We start from the raw sequence: 15298 nt of genomic DNA, 5'->3' as shown, positions 1-15298 counted from the left end.
ATGCACTGCCCTCCTCTTGATGTGTTCTTGAGAAGCGTTTTAGGGGAGCAGAACTGAAAGAAGGGCCTGAAAATGTTTTTTTTTTTTCAAATCTAGCTTAAGAGTTTGTCCAGCCTTTATTTCAGCAAGTACAGGCTAGGGCTGGGCAATGATTTTTGAATATTGGAACATTAGTTCACTTAGTAAAAATCGTAGAGTTACTTTGAATATTTTCTCATTTTAGAAGTACAAATTTTCATCTTTTCACCAGTGCCTGGTTGTAATACGGTATTCTAGCCAGACGGTGGCAACACAGCGTCTTAAAGCTGTTTGCTAACCACATTAAGTGTCAGAAGAAGAAGAATGCTAACTGCATTAGATAGCAAAAGAAGAAGAAAACATTAATGAAAGTAGCTGTGATTTTCTCCGTTTCTGAATGTCACACTACTACACATGTATTTCCAGAGACTGAACATGGCTGTATGATGTAAACACACACGCCACGCCGCGTCACAGAAACACCGACATACAGATTGAGACAGACGCTGTCAGTGCCAGCTACTAGCAGCACCTCATCCTGCAGCTGGTTAACGAGACTGCCACACAAACGGGACGTTAATGGGACAGGTGTGTGTTTGTGTGTGTGGGGGGGTGATTATTCGAATAATCATCAAATAGATGCCAATGATGATCGAATAGTATTTTGGCCAAAGGCCAGAGGCAAGACCCCAAAATAAGTATTAATGTTGCCCCATGTCTGCAGTACGTTTCAGCTGTTCATTTGTCTGGTAAAACACTGGCCTTCAGAACTTTGAATGTAGCTTTGCACTATTGGGGTTAATTGCTCCATCTTTCCATCTATGTGTTATCTATCCTGCTTCTCCCATTTGAGGTTGCAGAGAGCCAGAGTCTATCCCAGCTGTAAGTGGGCGAGAGGCAGGTTACACCCTGGACAGGTCACCAGTCTATCACAGGACTAACATGTAGAGGCAAACAACCATTCATGAAAATGCACACACCTAATGGAAATTTGGAGTCACTAAATGACCTATGAAGCATGTTTTTAGATTGAGGGAGGAAGCCAGAACATCTGGAGAGACGCCATGCATGCCCAGGGAGAGCATGCAAACTCCTGCTCCATCCTGCAGTGGCCGAAATACTTTCAAACAGCTCATCAACCAGCCTTTATTTGGTGCGTCAATTGTGTTCAAAGATATTTGTAAGAACAAGGACAATTTGAGCCTAAGCCTAAATGTATGCCTTTCATTGAGCAATTCCTTACTCAGTGTTGTAAGGAGTGAAGGAGAGAGCTGACGTGCAGGAGGGAAAGATCAGTAAGTAGCACATGCATACACAAACAAGGTGACACCCGTCTCTCACACTTCAAAGTTAATGTATTTACACAGATGGAAAGAACAGGGTGTGTCCTGACTGGGATCTTCATTTTGCATGTGTACATGTGTAAAGACATTTCACTTCCTGTGCAGCTCTGTCTGCACACTTCCTGACTTGTGAGTGCAAATGTAAATAATCAAACTTGTGCAAAACATTGTCTGTTCATAAAGCCTTGTTATTCCTGTGTGGGTACGCATGTTCAGCCCTACAACTAATGTACATGTCATCATGTTTTTGTGGGATCATGCAGTGTGTAAAATACATGTACACTGATTGTGTGTGTGCATATACAAGGTGTGGCCAGTGGCATTTTCTCAGAGTGACACATGAAAGAATTCACGTCATCTATGTATCTATGGAACTCTTTCATGTGTGTCTTAAAAGGGAGAACAAGACAAAAGCTGTGGACAGAAAGAGAATGGGAGAGAGAGAGGGAGGGGGCGACTGACAGGGAAGGTAGGAGGAGAGGTGAGGAGGAACAGGAGTTTCCAGTGTGTCAGAAGGAGAAAAACAGGAAGAAAAAGGAGCAGGAAGAAGGAGTACATGAGAATGTGACTTACAGTGTAAGGTATAGCATGGCCCGAGGTCACAGACGTATGGAACATGAACTCTCTCCCTGAGTGTACTCCTCCCTTCCTTCTAATGATTTTGTTCCCATTAACCCCCTCTGTGTTTACATCCAGGAGAGCCTCATCGTGTGTGGGATTGAAGATCTACAGCAAAGAAAATATGGAAAGATTTTGTCAATCACCATTAATATAAAGAAAAACAATCATTTTAATCGGCACTTTAACTTTACCTAAAAAATTATCACCCACCTTTCTTACAGAACTGAAAGGACTACGTTTAAACTGTGTAACTAAAACATTTCTTAATCAATAAAATCGTCTTTCACTCGATACTTTGTGTCAACTTATTTATGCTTTTAATGATAATAATAATTGATAGGATTTGTTTAGCACTTTACATGGTACTCAAAGTTGCTTTACAAATAAATAAAAATAAAGCAGATGAATAAAACAGAACAAAGACAGAGGTGGGCCGGGAGTAGAGGTTATGTATTGTAGACTTTTTTTGAACAGGAAGGTCTTGAGGTGGTTTTGAAATGATTGAAGAGAGTCAGAGTTGCAGATGCGTGGAGGGAGAGCGCTCCAGAGAGTTGGGGCACCCCAAAGTGCGGTGCTTGGTCTTGGGGATGGGGGACGGGAGATTGGCATCTGATGATCTGAGGTGGCAAGATGGGGAGTGACGTTTGAGGAAGTCAGTCAGGTATGAGGGGGCGAGGTTATTGAGGGCTTTGTAGGTGATGAGCAGGATCTTGAAATGGATTCGGTGCTGGGTGTGATGTGGGCTCTGGAGCGGAGTGGGTGAATAACCGGGCAGCTGAGTTCTGGACGTATTGGAGTTTTTGGAGGTCAGTGGAGGGAAGGCTATAAAGGATACTGTTGCAGTAGTCCAGTCTGAGGGTTATGAAGGCATGGATGAGAGTTTCTGCAGCAGAGGAGGAGAGAGAGGATCTGAGGCGTGCAATGTTGCGGAGGTGGAAGAAGGATGTTTTTGTGACGTTCCTGATGTGTGGTTTGAAGGAGAGTGTGGGGTCGAGGATGATGCAGAGGTTACGGACTACGGGGGAGGGTGTGACCAGGGGTGCAGCTCGCTCGGCTGGAGGTGAAGCTTCCACAAAAACTCTGCCCCCTGGTGGCTGGCTGCAGTTTATGTCAAAAACTCTGTCTCCCCCATTCATTTGAATGGGGCTGCAGTCAAACCTTAAAAAACAAATACACGTTGTACAAATGTTTTACATCCATATGCTGTGGTGATATGTAGTTAGTATTTGACTGTTTTGTGTTCAAGGCCTCTTTTTTCTGAAAAGTTTCTTTTTCGTTAGTTATTAGAGTTTAAAAAACAGGATTTTACTCTTGGATTCACTTTGATTGACAGCTGCCGTAGAGGGAAACTCCATAGGATCTTGTGGTGCTACGCTGTAGGGCGGAGCTCATTACTGTTGCAACACAGAAATTACCATGACAACCACAGAAATTCTCTGTTGTGCAGACTTTGGCTGCACAATGGCTGCTCATTGGAACAGGGTTTTTTGGCTTCAAAATCATACAACGGAAAAGGCAGAGCGACGCTGTCCATTTTATATACAGTCTATGGGTGTGACTGTGTGGTTGTCAATGCTCAGTGAGAACTTTTGATCGCTATCTTTCTCTTAGGGTCTTTCTCACTCTGTGTGGATTCTAATTTGCATAATTACCTGCTCACTATACATTACCCGTTACATTTTGGGCTTTTGTGCTACATAACAAACATTGCAGGGGACATTCTGCTCTCAGTTTGCTGTGCATGACCTGTTAAATTAAGTAACAATTGTAGATCAGTTGTTTTAATAATAATAGTAACTTTATTAGTGATACACCTTCCAAAGGGACCGTTCCAAGGTTCCTCAGAGGCAGTCAAAAAACACAAGGGTTAAAAAACAAGCAGATGTATTGTATATGATCAATACATTAGTAAATGAAGAAAGCTCTTTAGTTCAGACAATTTTAGGTCTCCTTTTAAAAAGAATAAAGGTGTTTATCAGAAAATAAACAACATAAGATCAGCCTAAAACATACCATCTTCCAATCTCTGCCCAATCAAACCAGAAGAGGTTTGTACATTTTGATATCTCCGCTCTGTGTAAGCTTATTAGTTGAACATGTGTTTCGTCTATGTTGATTTGTTCCACTTGTTAATGCAGTTAGCTGCAATTTCTCTGCCTTCAGTCAGTTAGCAGCTTAAAAGGCCAATCCATTGTTCACCCCGAGACAATTTCATCAATTTCATTTTCAGCGACAGAAAAGAAACACTTTCCTCCTCTGGCTTAATATTAGATCTGTTTCATCGTGCTCTTGATTATTAAGTGGGTCAGTTGGCTTTCATTAATCAGTTCAGGCTCCAAACACGATTACCGTTCGTTACACAGGTGTTTTCACTTTGCCTGATTAGACCACCTATTGGTACGGCAGCCCTGAGGGTCCAAACTCAACAACATTTAAGAAAGCAGATCATTAGAGATCACAGAAACGGTGGGGAGGAGGCTTTGTGTGATTTTAACAGCTGAAAGTTATTTACCCCTGTTGTGGACCTTTCATCAGACGTGATCTGATTACAGTTACAGTAAGCGGCTCTAACACCTGTGTTCAGACTAAATACTTTCTGCACTTCAAACCAACCAAAACAAGTATATGTGGTTGAAGCAGGAAAGTCAATATGTTATTCTGCACTGCTCTAGAAATACATTTAAATTGTGTTTAGTAATTTGCTCAAGCAAGGCCAATCTTTGTCTTGTGTAACTCATGAGTTTGGCTGCAGATCATTCGTATCTGTCCATCTTTTGAAACTGGATCCACAAGAGGGAATGTTTAGCTCTGCGGTTAAAGCACGCGTCCCATAGACAAAGGCTAAATTCCTTGACTCTGGTCTTGGCCCTTTGCTGCATGTCCATGTCAACCCCTACTCTACTCCCAAATTGTTTTCCCTCTCCTCAGATGCTCTATCTAATAAAAGCAAAAATGCAACACAGAGGCTCTCTGAATGTCACCTTTTTAAATAAAAGAAGAAAAAGAAACATTTTTTATTAGTAAACTTTCTCCTTTGGCTACATGTTAATAATTTAACACAACAAAATGTTCAACTGTAAGTCATGGGCCCTGAGAATCATCCTTATTTTTCCCAATGATATGGCACGTCTGTCTCTTTTAGCCTTTCATCTGCTTATCTTTACTCCTCTAACAAGGAACAACAAAATAGACCAAAACACTCCAGTTCTTTGATCTCTACACTGGCTTCCTGTCTGTCAGAGAATATACTTTAAAATCCTGCTGATGGTTTATGAAGTACTGAATGGTTTAGGCCCAATTGCTGATCTGCTACTACTTTATGAACCATCTGGACCTCTGAGGTCATCAGGTACTGGTCTGTTTTCAGTCCCAAGAGTCAGAATGAAACATGGTGAAGCAGCGTTTAGTCATTATGCACCACATATCTGGAACACACTCCCTGAAAGCTGTAGGTCCGCTCCAACTCTCACCTCTTTTAAATCAAAGACTAAGACCTTTTTATTTAACACTGCCTTCCTATCTTAGCTTATTTTAACTCACTTTAAAGCAAATTTTGATTTCATTTTTTAATATATTCTAATTTTCCTTTTCTTTTCTGTTTTATTATATTTTTCATTTTAATTATGTTCTTTTATGCTTGTCTGAATGTTTCCAATGCTTTTAATGTTTTAATGTAAAGCACATTGAGTTGCACCCGTGTATAAAATGCGCTATACAAATAAAGCTGCATTCCCTTTAATCTGGACAAGTCACCCTAGTAATACTCCAAAAAAATATTACTGTGATGTCTTTTTGAAACGCCAGAAAACAGCGACCAGCAGATAAAAAGCAATGAAATATGGACTGACCTTATGATGGGCTTCTTGGCAAAACAGTCCTTTGTATGAGTTCGGTATAAAAAGAAATGTGTGAACTGTAAAAAACAGGCACTTTGTGGTTCCAACAAATCATCCAGACCACAGATGAGAAGTTGTCCTTCATCTCCTGGTTGTGCTCTGTGGTGACCTGAGCAGAGGGCTGATCAGCCTGATTGTAAACACCTGGGATGATTCAGGAGCGTTGACTAGCATAAAGCACACTGTACTGAGTCTATGTTAACCGATTATACACAGTTCTTTATAATTGTTCAACCATGTAAAGTGTCAACATTTAGACACACACCATGAAAATTGATTTCACCGTCTGACATCTTTGTCCCAGAGTTGCTTTGACAGGGGGAACATGCTAACAGCTCACTTTAGCTAGCTTAAGAAAAATGGAGCCTGTGAATAGAGCTTGAGTGAAAACTGCTGACAGCAATAACACACCTTAAAATAAGTGTAAATCACAGAGAGACGGCTGTAAATTTAATGAACAGTGTGTACTTATGTGTCTGCCTCTTTTATAACAGTTTTATGATGTTTGTACTTTAGATCTGATAAACAAAAAGGATTTTTATTTTTATGTGATATAGTCATTTTGACTAACTTGGTAAAGATTTATTTGGTTTCTTTTTCAAATCTTTGTGAGCCCTCCTGGAAGAGTGGAATGAGTAGAAACAGAATAGTTGATGAAGATTTGAGACAAATCAGGACAGGCTAGGAATTAGCCAGAGGCAGAGAACACACGTAACAGACATGTAAACGCTAGAAAAATGAACCATGACGAAATGACTCTATTCACAGATCACAGGAAGCTGCCGAGAGCAAAAGGTCTGGGGGAAAAAGACAACAATTGTTGAACAATTTTACATTTTAATTTAAGAATATGTTTTTGTTTTAAACAAGTTCTATACACTCAAAATTACATTTTAATAAAAGTAAGCCTGTGCATCATGTTGATGAGATACTGCACCACTGACACTAACTTTGTCACTGAAAGCGTGATCAGTACTTCTGATTTCTTCCTCAATACAGGGATGAAATGATAATGAAATTAAAAATAATCTGCAGATGTCCAGTGCAAGAGCTACTCATGTAGCGCTCTGGCACTTTCCTAAAAAGACCACGACTGCAGGTCTGCATGATGAGTCCGATTTTAAATCTGAAGCATGACTGAGCATCTCCTCATACTGGGCAGGGTGTGTGAGCACGAACATTTACATGAGTCAGCAGTGATCTCAGATCAGAACATCAGTGCATAAATTAAACATCAAAAGACTGAGGTGACTCAAGGTCTGACATCACCTATGAGGGGACATCGCTGTCAGTGATTCAGCTAGAAAGTTTCAGAGTCACTTAACCACAGGACATGATTCAACATTTCTCTTCTTTTTTTCTGCCTCTTACTCTTCCCTCTCTTTAGATATCGTGAAAGTTTCCACTGAAGTGTAAACCGTTTGGTGATGTCATGTTTACTCATACTTACATTATCACACTATTTTGGACCTTTTTGATTTAATTTGACATTTACACAACTATATCCAACTTCCATAAAGTAAAACTTGATTTTCATTGCACTTGAAAATAGTCATCTTTTCAATACAGTCACAAATCCCACATCTGTGGCAACAAATCTCTTTAAAATTTACATTAACTGAGAGAAAAGAAAGGAGACCCACCCGCCATCCTGCCCAAAACCCACAGACTTGATTGGTTTCATTATTAAAGAGCGTATACTGCGATTACAACGGATTCCCAACTAAACAAAAGCTGCACATCAAAATCTTGGATATCAAGACTATCAAAAAGGCACAAACAGACAGGTCGCGCAAAGAACTCAGCAGAAGCTTTTTTATACAACTAATCTCAGTAAGGTTTCCAGTGCCCTAAATGTTCAAACTAAACCCCCCGAAAAAGTCTATCTGCAGGTAAGTCAAGTCCGGGCCGGCAGGCACCTCGGATTACAACTCCCATCCCAACTACTGTAGAAGCAAGTGCATTTAATAATTGGAGATGTGTGTGTGACACACGGGTGTGTACAGAGAGTGTGGTTCGGTCTGTTTTTAAATGTCTTATTTGAATATAATTTAAATTCAATTTTTAATCAGAAAGTTAATTTTCATGCTTCTTTTTTCACACTTTTGAATATTCATCCATCAGCATAGTAGAAGAGGAGTGGAGATGAAAATCTAAAAATATCAGTCTAAATACTGGAGGGAGTATGCCTGGAAATTCAGCAGGAGAGTTGGGTGATATTAAAAAAAGATGTTATCACGATAACATTTTTCATACCAGTCGATATCGATAATTATCCAGATAAATATCAAATCATTATTTCATTTGAATTTAAAGGCAGCTTTTTGCTCCAAAGTGAAAGGTGAAGAAACCAGACAGTTTGTTGACTTGTGTCTGGGTTTTAGTTTTCTGATAAACTTCTTGAATGTATCATTTTTGACAGAAAGCGGGTCTCTTGTGTAAAATTAGATTTTTGTGAATTTTTTGTTAGTAGATTATTTTTTTCTCAGGTTGAGATCAATGGCATAATTTTATCTAAATTTACAACAACGCCTGAGGGACGCACCATCCCATAATATTTGATTTTAGGTGAAGGTTTAATGAGCATACCGCATCAAGTGAGGACATTGAGATATGCTGTGTGAGTGACACCATTGTTTTAATGCGTATAAAATATGTAATTAATATATATGTAATATATATAATATTTAATGAATATATATGTAATATATATAATGTGTAATATTTATAATATGTAATGAATATATATGTAATGAATATAATATGTAATGAATATATATGTAATACATATATAATGTGTAATATTTATAATATGTAATGAATATATATGTAATGAATATAATATCTAATGAATTTAATATCTAATGAATATGCAATGAATATATATGTAATGAATATATATGTAATGAATATATATGTAATGAATATAATATGTAATGAATATATATGTAATGAATATAATATGTAATGAATATATATGTAATGAATATAATATGTAATGAATATGTATGTAATGAATATATATGTAATGAATATAATATGTATGGAATATATATGTAATGAATATATATGTAATGAATATAATATGTAATGAATATATATGTAATGAATATAATATGTAATGAATATATATGTAATGAATATAATATGTAATGAATATATATGTAATGAATATAATATGTAATGAATATATATGTAATGAATATAATATGTAATGAATATGTATGTAATGAATATATATGTAATGAATATATATGTAATGAATATATTTGTAATGAATATAATATGTAATGAATATATATGTAATGAATATATATGTAATGAATATAATATGTAATGAATATATATGTAATGAATATATTTGTAATGAATATAATATGTAATGAATATATATGTAATGAATATATATGTAATGAATATAATATGTAATGAATATATATGTAATGAATATAATATGTAATGAATAGATATGTAATGAATATATGTAATGAATATGTATGTAATATATATATAATGTGTAATATTTATAATGTGTAATATTTATAATATGTAATGAATATATATGTAATGAATATAATATGTAATGAATACATATGTAATATATTTAATGTGTAATATTCATAATATGTAATGAATACATATGTAATGTATATATATGTAATGCATATAATATGTAATCAATATATATGTAAAGTATGTGTTTAAATCGTATCTGCTTTGGCAATAACATATCTTTGTTCATGCCAATAAAGCAAATTGAATTGAATTGAATTGAATTATTGTTTCCCACATGTGATGGAATTTAGCAACAAACTGGACACTGGACACAGAAGACTCAGGAGACTCGGACGGCTTACGTTGAAATAGTTTATGTAGAACTTGATCAAGGAGAAATAACATAACAGTACACAGGCAGGAGAGTGCAGTGCAATGCCAAGTCAGTTCTGACAGACAAAACCCTTGGCATGGTATTTATTCCCTCTGAAGGCGACACTAAAGTTAGATAACCATGTTTGGACTATAGGAACACAACAAGTAGGAAGAAGACCTGTGCTGTAGTTCTGGAGACAGTAAGTCGGCCATAACATAGATAAAGACAGGAGCAGGGGGAGAGACTTTGACTACTACCCTAACACTATCTCGCCCATCACAGACGACATAGGAAACAAGTTACTCTAAACATGACATTTAGACTGAAAGAATACAATAGTTAAACATTCTTACATACATATATATAAGACTATGAAAATTCCACGACACCACAGTACAGTGAATGCATCACAGTTATTTAGTGTCCAGTTGTCCTACGGTTGTGGTGGACATTAAACGTGTCAGAAATGCGCAGCAGAGGATGTCTCAGGTTAAAATATTACAAGTTTAAATATATCTAATTTTTATTGAACATTCGTTATATTTATATTGAGAAAAATTATATCACAATAATTATTGTTATCGAATTATCGCCCAGCCCTAGCAGGTGATAAAGCACATCATACACTTTTTTAATGTTTAGTATTAGTACCATACTGGAAGACGTAGAGAATGTGATGATAAATATTTTTGATTAAAATGCATACTGAAAGAAAAATGTAGAATTTCTAAGCTAAGGAATGTTCATGCTATTCTCATAGTGTTTCTGCTGCCATGAATAGATTGTATACTGTACTTTTTCTGTTCTCTCATCTCTCCATCCATCCATTATCTTGACCGCTTGTCCCGTTAGGGGTCACGGGGGCTGGAGCCTATCCCAGCTGGCTTCGGGCAGAAGGCTCCAGCCTATCACAGGGCTAACACAGAGAGACAGACAACCATTCAGGCACTCACACCTACAGGCAATTTAGAGTGACCAATTAACCTGGTGAGCATGTTTTTGGACTGTGGGAGGAAGCCAGAGTACCCGGAGAGAACCTAAGGATGCACGGGGAGAACATGCAAACTCCATACAGAAAGGCACCTGCCCAGCCGGGGATTCAAGCCAGGAACCTTCTAGCTGTGAGGCAACAGCGCTACGCACTGCAGCACCGTGCAGTCCCTCATCTCTCCAGCCTTCATATTTCCTTTCCTAGCATCTGCCTTGATCTATGCTAGCCCTAAAAACCTTTAAAACTTATTCAAACAGGCTTACCTCTCATATGTTCTACTATTAAATTATCCGTTCTATCTGCATTGAGTAGTACTTCTGCTTTACATCTATTCTATGTGCAGCATTTTATTTATCTATTCACCTACTTTACATATGAGCCTTTTCTTCTTTGCTTTTAAAGGGAAAGAGAATCTGGGTTTGTGTATCACGCTGTGCTATGATCCTAAGTGTTTGTCATGCTAAATCCAAGCCTCTAATACAAATACTAACGTGCCTCAGAGCAGGTTCATTGAATGAGAGTGTAGACTACAGTCATCCTCATCATTATATAATCCTCTTTGGAGAACACACACTCAGATCAAACAGATCCGATTGATGAATCTAGAAAATCTGCTGCACATCCGGATATGACTAAATGGTGGGTTATTACATCATCGCCCGAGCACGGCAGCTTTCCCTTTTGGAGCTGCTCACTGAACTCAGCAATAGGCAGCTTTGTGGCTCCACTTTTCAGCTATAACACATTTCAACAAAAGCTGTAGTAAGACCAGTGAGATGGGCATGGCAGTTAAATGTCAGGAATGTGAATCCCATAATGTTACATTCAGGATGCTGATTGGCACGAATGTTTCCACCACCACCCACAACTCAACAGCTGCGGTTCATCAGGGTCTCACCGGCCTGTAGGCAGCTTGTGATTGGACACAGTTGTTGAGGTATTTCTGCAGAGTTAAATTTATAAGGAACAGTCAGAGTAATCTGAAAAGACTGTTTGAATTGCTGACAGAGAGTGATGTATGGTGGAGGATCCTGGAGCTTTCACTGGAATCAAAAAGTATCCTAGACGTCAGACCAATAAATTCAGTTACACGAGCTTTGCTCTTTGTCAATGCAAGAGATAGCTTGATTCATATACACACACACTTGCATGTAGCATCCACTTTGTGTGTGTCCTAACCACAGATCATTTTTCTGCGATGAGGTTAAGCTCAGGTGTGTTGTGGTTGGAAGCCAAGTTGGCTCGGTTCTTCAAAAAGGAAAACTACCTGGTGTTCCATTACAACATACACACACGCACACACATGCAGACACAAGCATATGTACACAGAAGCAGAGATGTATTAGCTTGACATTTTTTGCACTGCTCCTTTAACTTATTTGTTTGTTTTTCTGCAGTGACAGTGCCCTCTACTTTAATGTGACGCACGCACGCACGCACGCACGCACGCACGCACGCACGCACGCACGCACGCACGCACGCACGCACGCACGCACGCACTTGAACACTTCTTCAGCCCCTTCCTTTTATTTGACTACCCTGCTTTGTGAAATCAATCACATACAAAATAGTCTTGATTTCACAAACAATCTTAATACACCAAAATATTGTCCTTCAAAAAAAGAGAGGAGAATCCAAATGTAGTTATGACTGTCAAAAAAATCCTATTTAAAGGTGCCATGTGTTGTTTTTAGACCCAAATTTAGCAGAACAGATTTGTTAGAAATTGTTAGAATAATAATATTTAATATGTTTATATAAGAGGACAATCACCTGAATATGAAAATGTCTTTGTTCCTTTAAAACTTAAAATGGGCATTTTATATCTACATCAGGAGCAAGTCCCCTCCCACAGAAGATGAAGATGAAGAAAACAAAGAAGAAGAAGAAGAAGAAGAAGAAGAAGAAGAAGAAGAAGAAGAAGAAGAAGAAGAAGAAGAAGAAGAAGAAGAAGAAGAAGAAGAAGAAGAAGAAGAAGAAGAAGAAGAAGAAGAAGAAGAAGAAGAAGAAGAAGAAGAAGAAGAAGAAGGAGGAGGAGGAGGAGGAGGAGGAGGAGGGGAGCGGGCAAGGGAGTGTTTCAGTTTAGAATCTGACCGTTAGATATGACTTATTAGTCCAATTTCTACACACTGTACATTTGAACTGTATGTGAAAAGTTGTTTGCAGCTACAGGGTGAAAGTTACAAAAAGTATGAATGAATAAGATGATATCAGTCAGAAACATGGAGGATGAAATGTCTGGTTATAACAGATGGTCCAGTTATAAAAATAACATCCGTTGATTGCACCTCTCTCATGAAGACGTCCATGTCAGCTGCCAAGGTCACATGACACCAGTAACTTCTTACATGACACACACACCTTTTCTGTTTGGGCAGCAGGAACCAGATTTATTACCTGCAGGAAGTCAGAGTGTACAGAATGACATTTCATAATAAAGGAACACAGATGAAGTATTTGTTCCCTTCACATTAAAACAGTGAGATCATTCCTAGTTCACTCCCATCCACAGTTTGAAAAAGTGTTGGCTTTCATTATGAATTCAGAAATCCTCCATCACGGGTCGAAAGAGATAGAGAGAGAGAGAGAGAGAGAGAGAGAGAGAGAGAGAGAGAGAGAGAGAGAGAGAGAGAGAGAGCTGTAAAAGTCCACGTCTAACACGAAAAATGCTTCACAGATCTTCTATTTCTAAAACTACAGCTTAGACTGGAATCTATGAGTGGCATTTAACAGTGCGCCCCATTGGCAGCAACAATACAATAAAATGACTCAACATTGTTCCTGAATTCTATTGAGAGAATCTACTTAAACACCGTCAGAGGCATAAGAGAGAAAGTGATCTGCTCTTCCAGGCTCATGTGTGCGATTGGTAGAGTTCACGTATTCAAAGTACAGAAAATGTGGAATGTCAAAGCTGCTACAAATTTTGTTAAAAACAAGAAATAAAGAGCACAAGCACATAAAGAAGAAAATTCATCAAGTTCATTAAGCCCTATTTATGAGCCACAATGTCCACCACACTGTCTGTGTTCATTAAGTGTTCCTCAATGAGTCTGTTCACGTGTCAACAGTCCTTTCTTCAACTCCGGTCTCCTCCAGGTTCATGTAACGTCTGACTGATCAGCCTACTGCTGTGTTTATTGCTTGTCTACGCTATGAAGCATGTGAGCCCCACTAAACAGTTTATTTTTACCAAAAAGTAAAAATCATAACACTTTATCAGGCGAACAGTCGATGTGAGAAGGAACAACACAACCATTTTCACATCCAAACACACAGACACATAAATTCAAATGTACTCAAAACGATGCTGATAGTTTAATCTCTGAACTGCTGCGTCACACCAGAAAACAAATGACACAGTCCAGACATTCAGGGACCGAATCACGCAAGCAACATATTCTCCAGTCTGGAAATGTGAGTGTGTGTGTATATGTGTGTGTGTTACACATCACACAGCCGTGTGTCTTGAATTCTCATTTTCACTCCTGGGCGATGGAGGAAACTTCCTGGTGAACTGGCTGAAGCTGGCGGCCCTACACCTTGCTCTCGGACCCCCGCCGTCTCCGCTCTGCGTTGAACCTGGGGGCAGCGTGCTGTAGCGGCCCGGGAGGGGGGCGCCCTGGCTCGGGTGGATCACGCTGCTGCCTGGTTGTTTGTTGGCCTCCTTGTTGAAGAGGCTCTGGATGAGCTGGAATTTTTCCTTCTCTTCCTTTAAGAAAAGATCCACCAGGAGCTTCTTCTCTCGTTTCAGCTGCTCCACGATGGTTTTGGGAACGTCTGGAATCACCCAGGCGACCACGAGGCTGAGGGACATCACCAAATTCTGCAGGGGGGTAAAAATAAAGCGGGATGGACAAAAAAATAAGTTAGTGAAAACAATCAAGTTTCTTTTATGTCATTTGAGAATGCAATGTAATGTTTTTAATGAAGAAATATCTGAAACACAATTTGGGACACTGCATCGCTGACAGATCACCTCCCAGCTGAGACACAGGATACATTTAAGCGCCAACCTCTGGTGTTGGAAAAATTAATACCGCTGGAGTGAAAAAAATGTAGTTCCTCCAGAGACTCAGGTACATTTTAGGTGTTCAGTATCTTTGGGGATCAGCACCTCCAAGTCTGAGGCCATGGTGCTCAGTCGGAAAAGGGTGGCTTGCCCTCTCTGGGTCGGAGGGGAGTCCCTGCCCCAGGCGGAGGAGTTTAAGTATCTCGGGGTCTTGTTCACGAGTGAGGGGAAAAGGGAGCGGGAAATTGACAGACGGATCGGGGCGGCGTCTGCGGTCTGTGTGAAAGTACTCATTTGGTATCAATAATTATTGAAAGAAACTGTTACTAAATGAGTACTTTGTAGGTATCAAAGTATCAATAACCCAGTATCATAAGTCCATAACTGAAACAGAATGCTGCAAAATGATACACCAGCACATATGAACCCATCAACCTCAGTTCTTTGTACTGCACTTCACATTTCTGTGTAATAAAAACAGTGTATCCACCTGTACAGTGTGTCTGACGAACTCCCATTTGTACTCACTTTGCATTTCTTGTCATA

General features: G+C 38.8%; 1 protein-coding gene and 1 long non-coding RNA gene across 3 annotated transcripts in view; both read right to left on the bottom strand.

The window, feature by feature from the left end:
* Positions 1-6004, bottom strand: part of LOC117805197 — a 42229-nt gene extending 36225 nt beyond the window's left edge. The window contains exons 1-2 of the long non-coding RNA XR_004629366.1: positions 5831-6004; positions 1935-2087 (exon numbers count right to left, since the gene is read on the bottom strand). This is a non-coding gene — a long non-coding RNA (uncharacterized LOC117805197). The remainder of the gene's footprint in view (positions 1-1934; positions 2088-5830) is intronic.
* Positions 6005-13117: 7113 nt separating this feature from the next.
* Positions 13118-15298, bottom strand: part of ano2b (anoctamin 2b) — a 107501-nt gene continuing 105320 nt past the window's right edge. For both annotated transcript variants that reach the window (XM_034674095.1, XM_034674096.1), the window contains one exon: positions 13118-14566. In XM_034674095.1, coding sequence (XP_034529986.1) covers positions 14192-14566 — 375 coding nt within the window. In that variant the 3' untranslated portion in view covers positions 13118-14191. The remainder of the gene's footprint in view (positions 14567-15298) is intronic.

This window comes from Notolabrus celidotus, chromosome 21, assembly GCF_009762535.1.
Source record: "Notolabrus celidotus isolate fNotCel1 chromosome 21, fNotCel1.pri, whole genome shotgun sequence".
In the NCBI taxonomy this organism is placed as follows: domain Eukaryota; kingdom Metazoa; phylum Chordata; class Actinopteri; order Labriformes; family Labridae; genus Notolabrus; species Notolabrus celidotus.
This window is presented reverse-complemented; position numbering and strand designations above follow the sequence as displayed.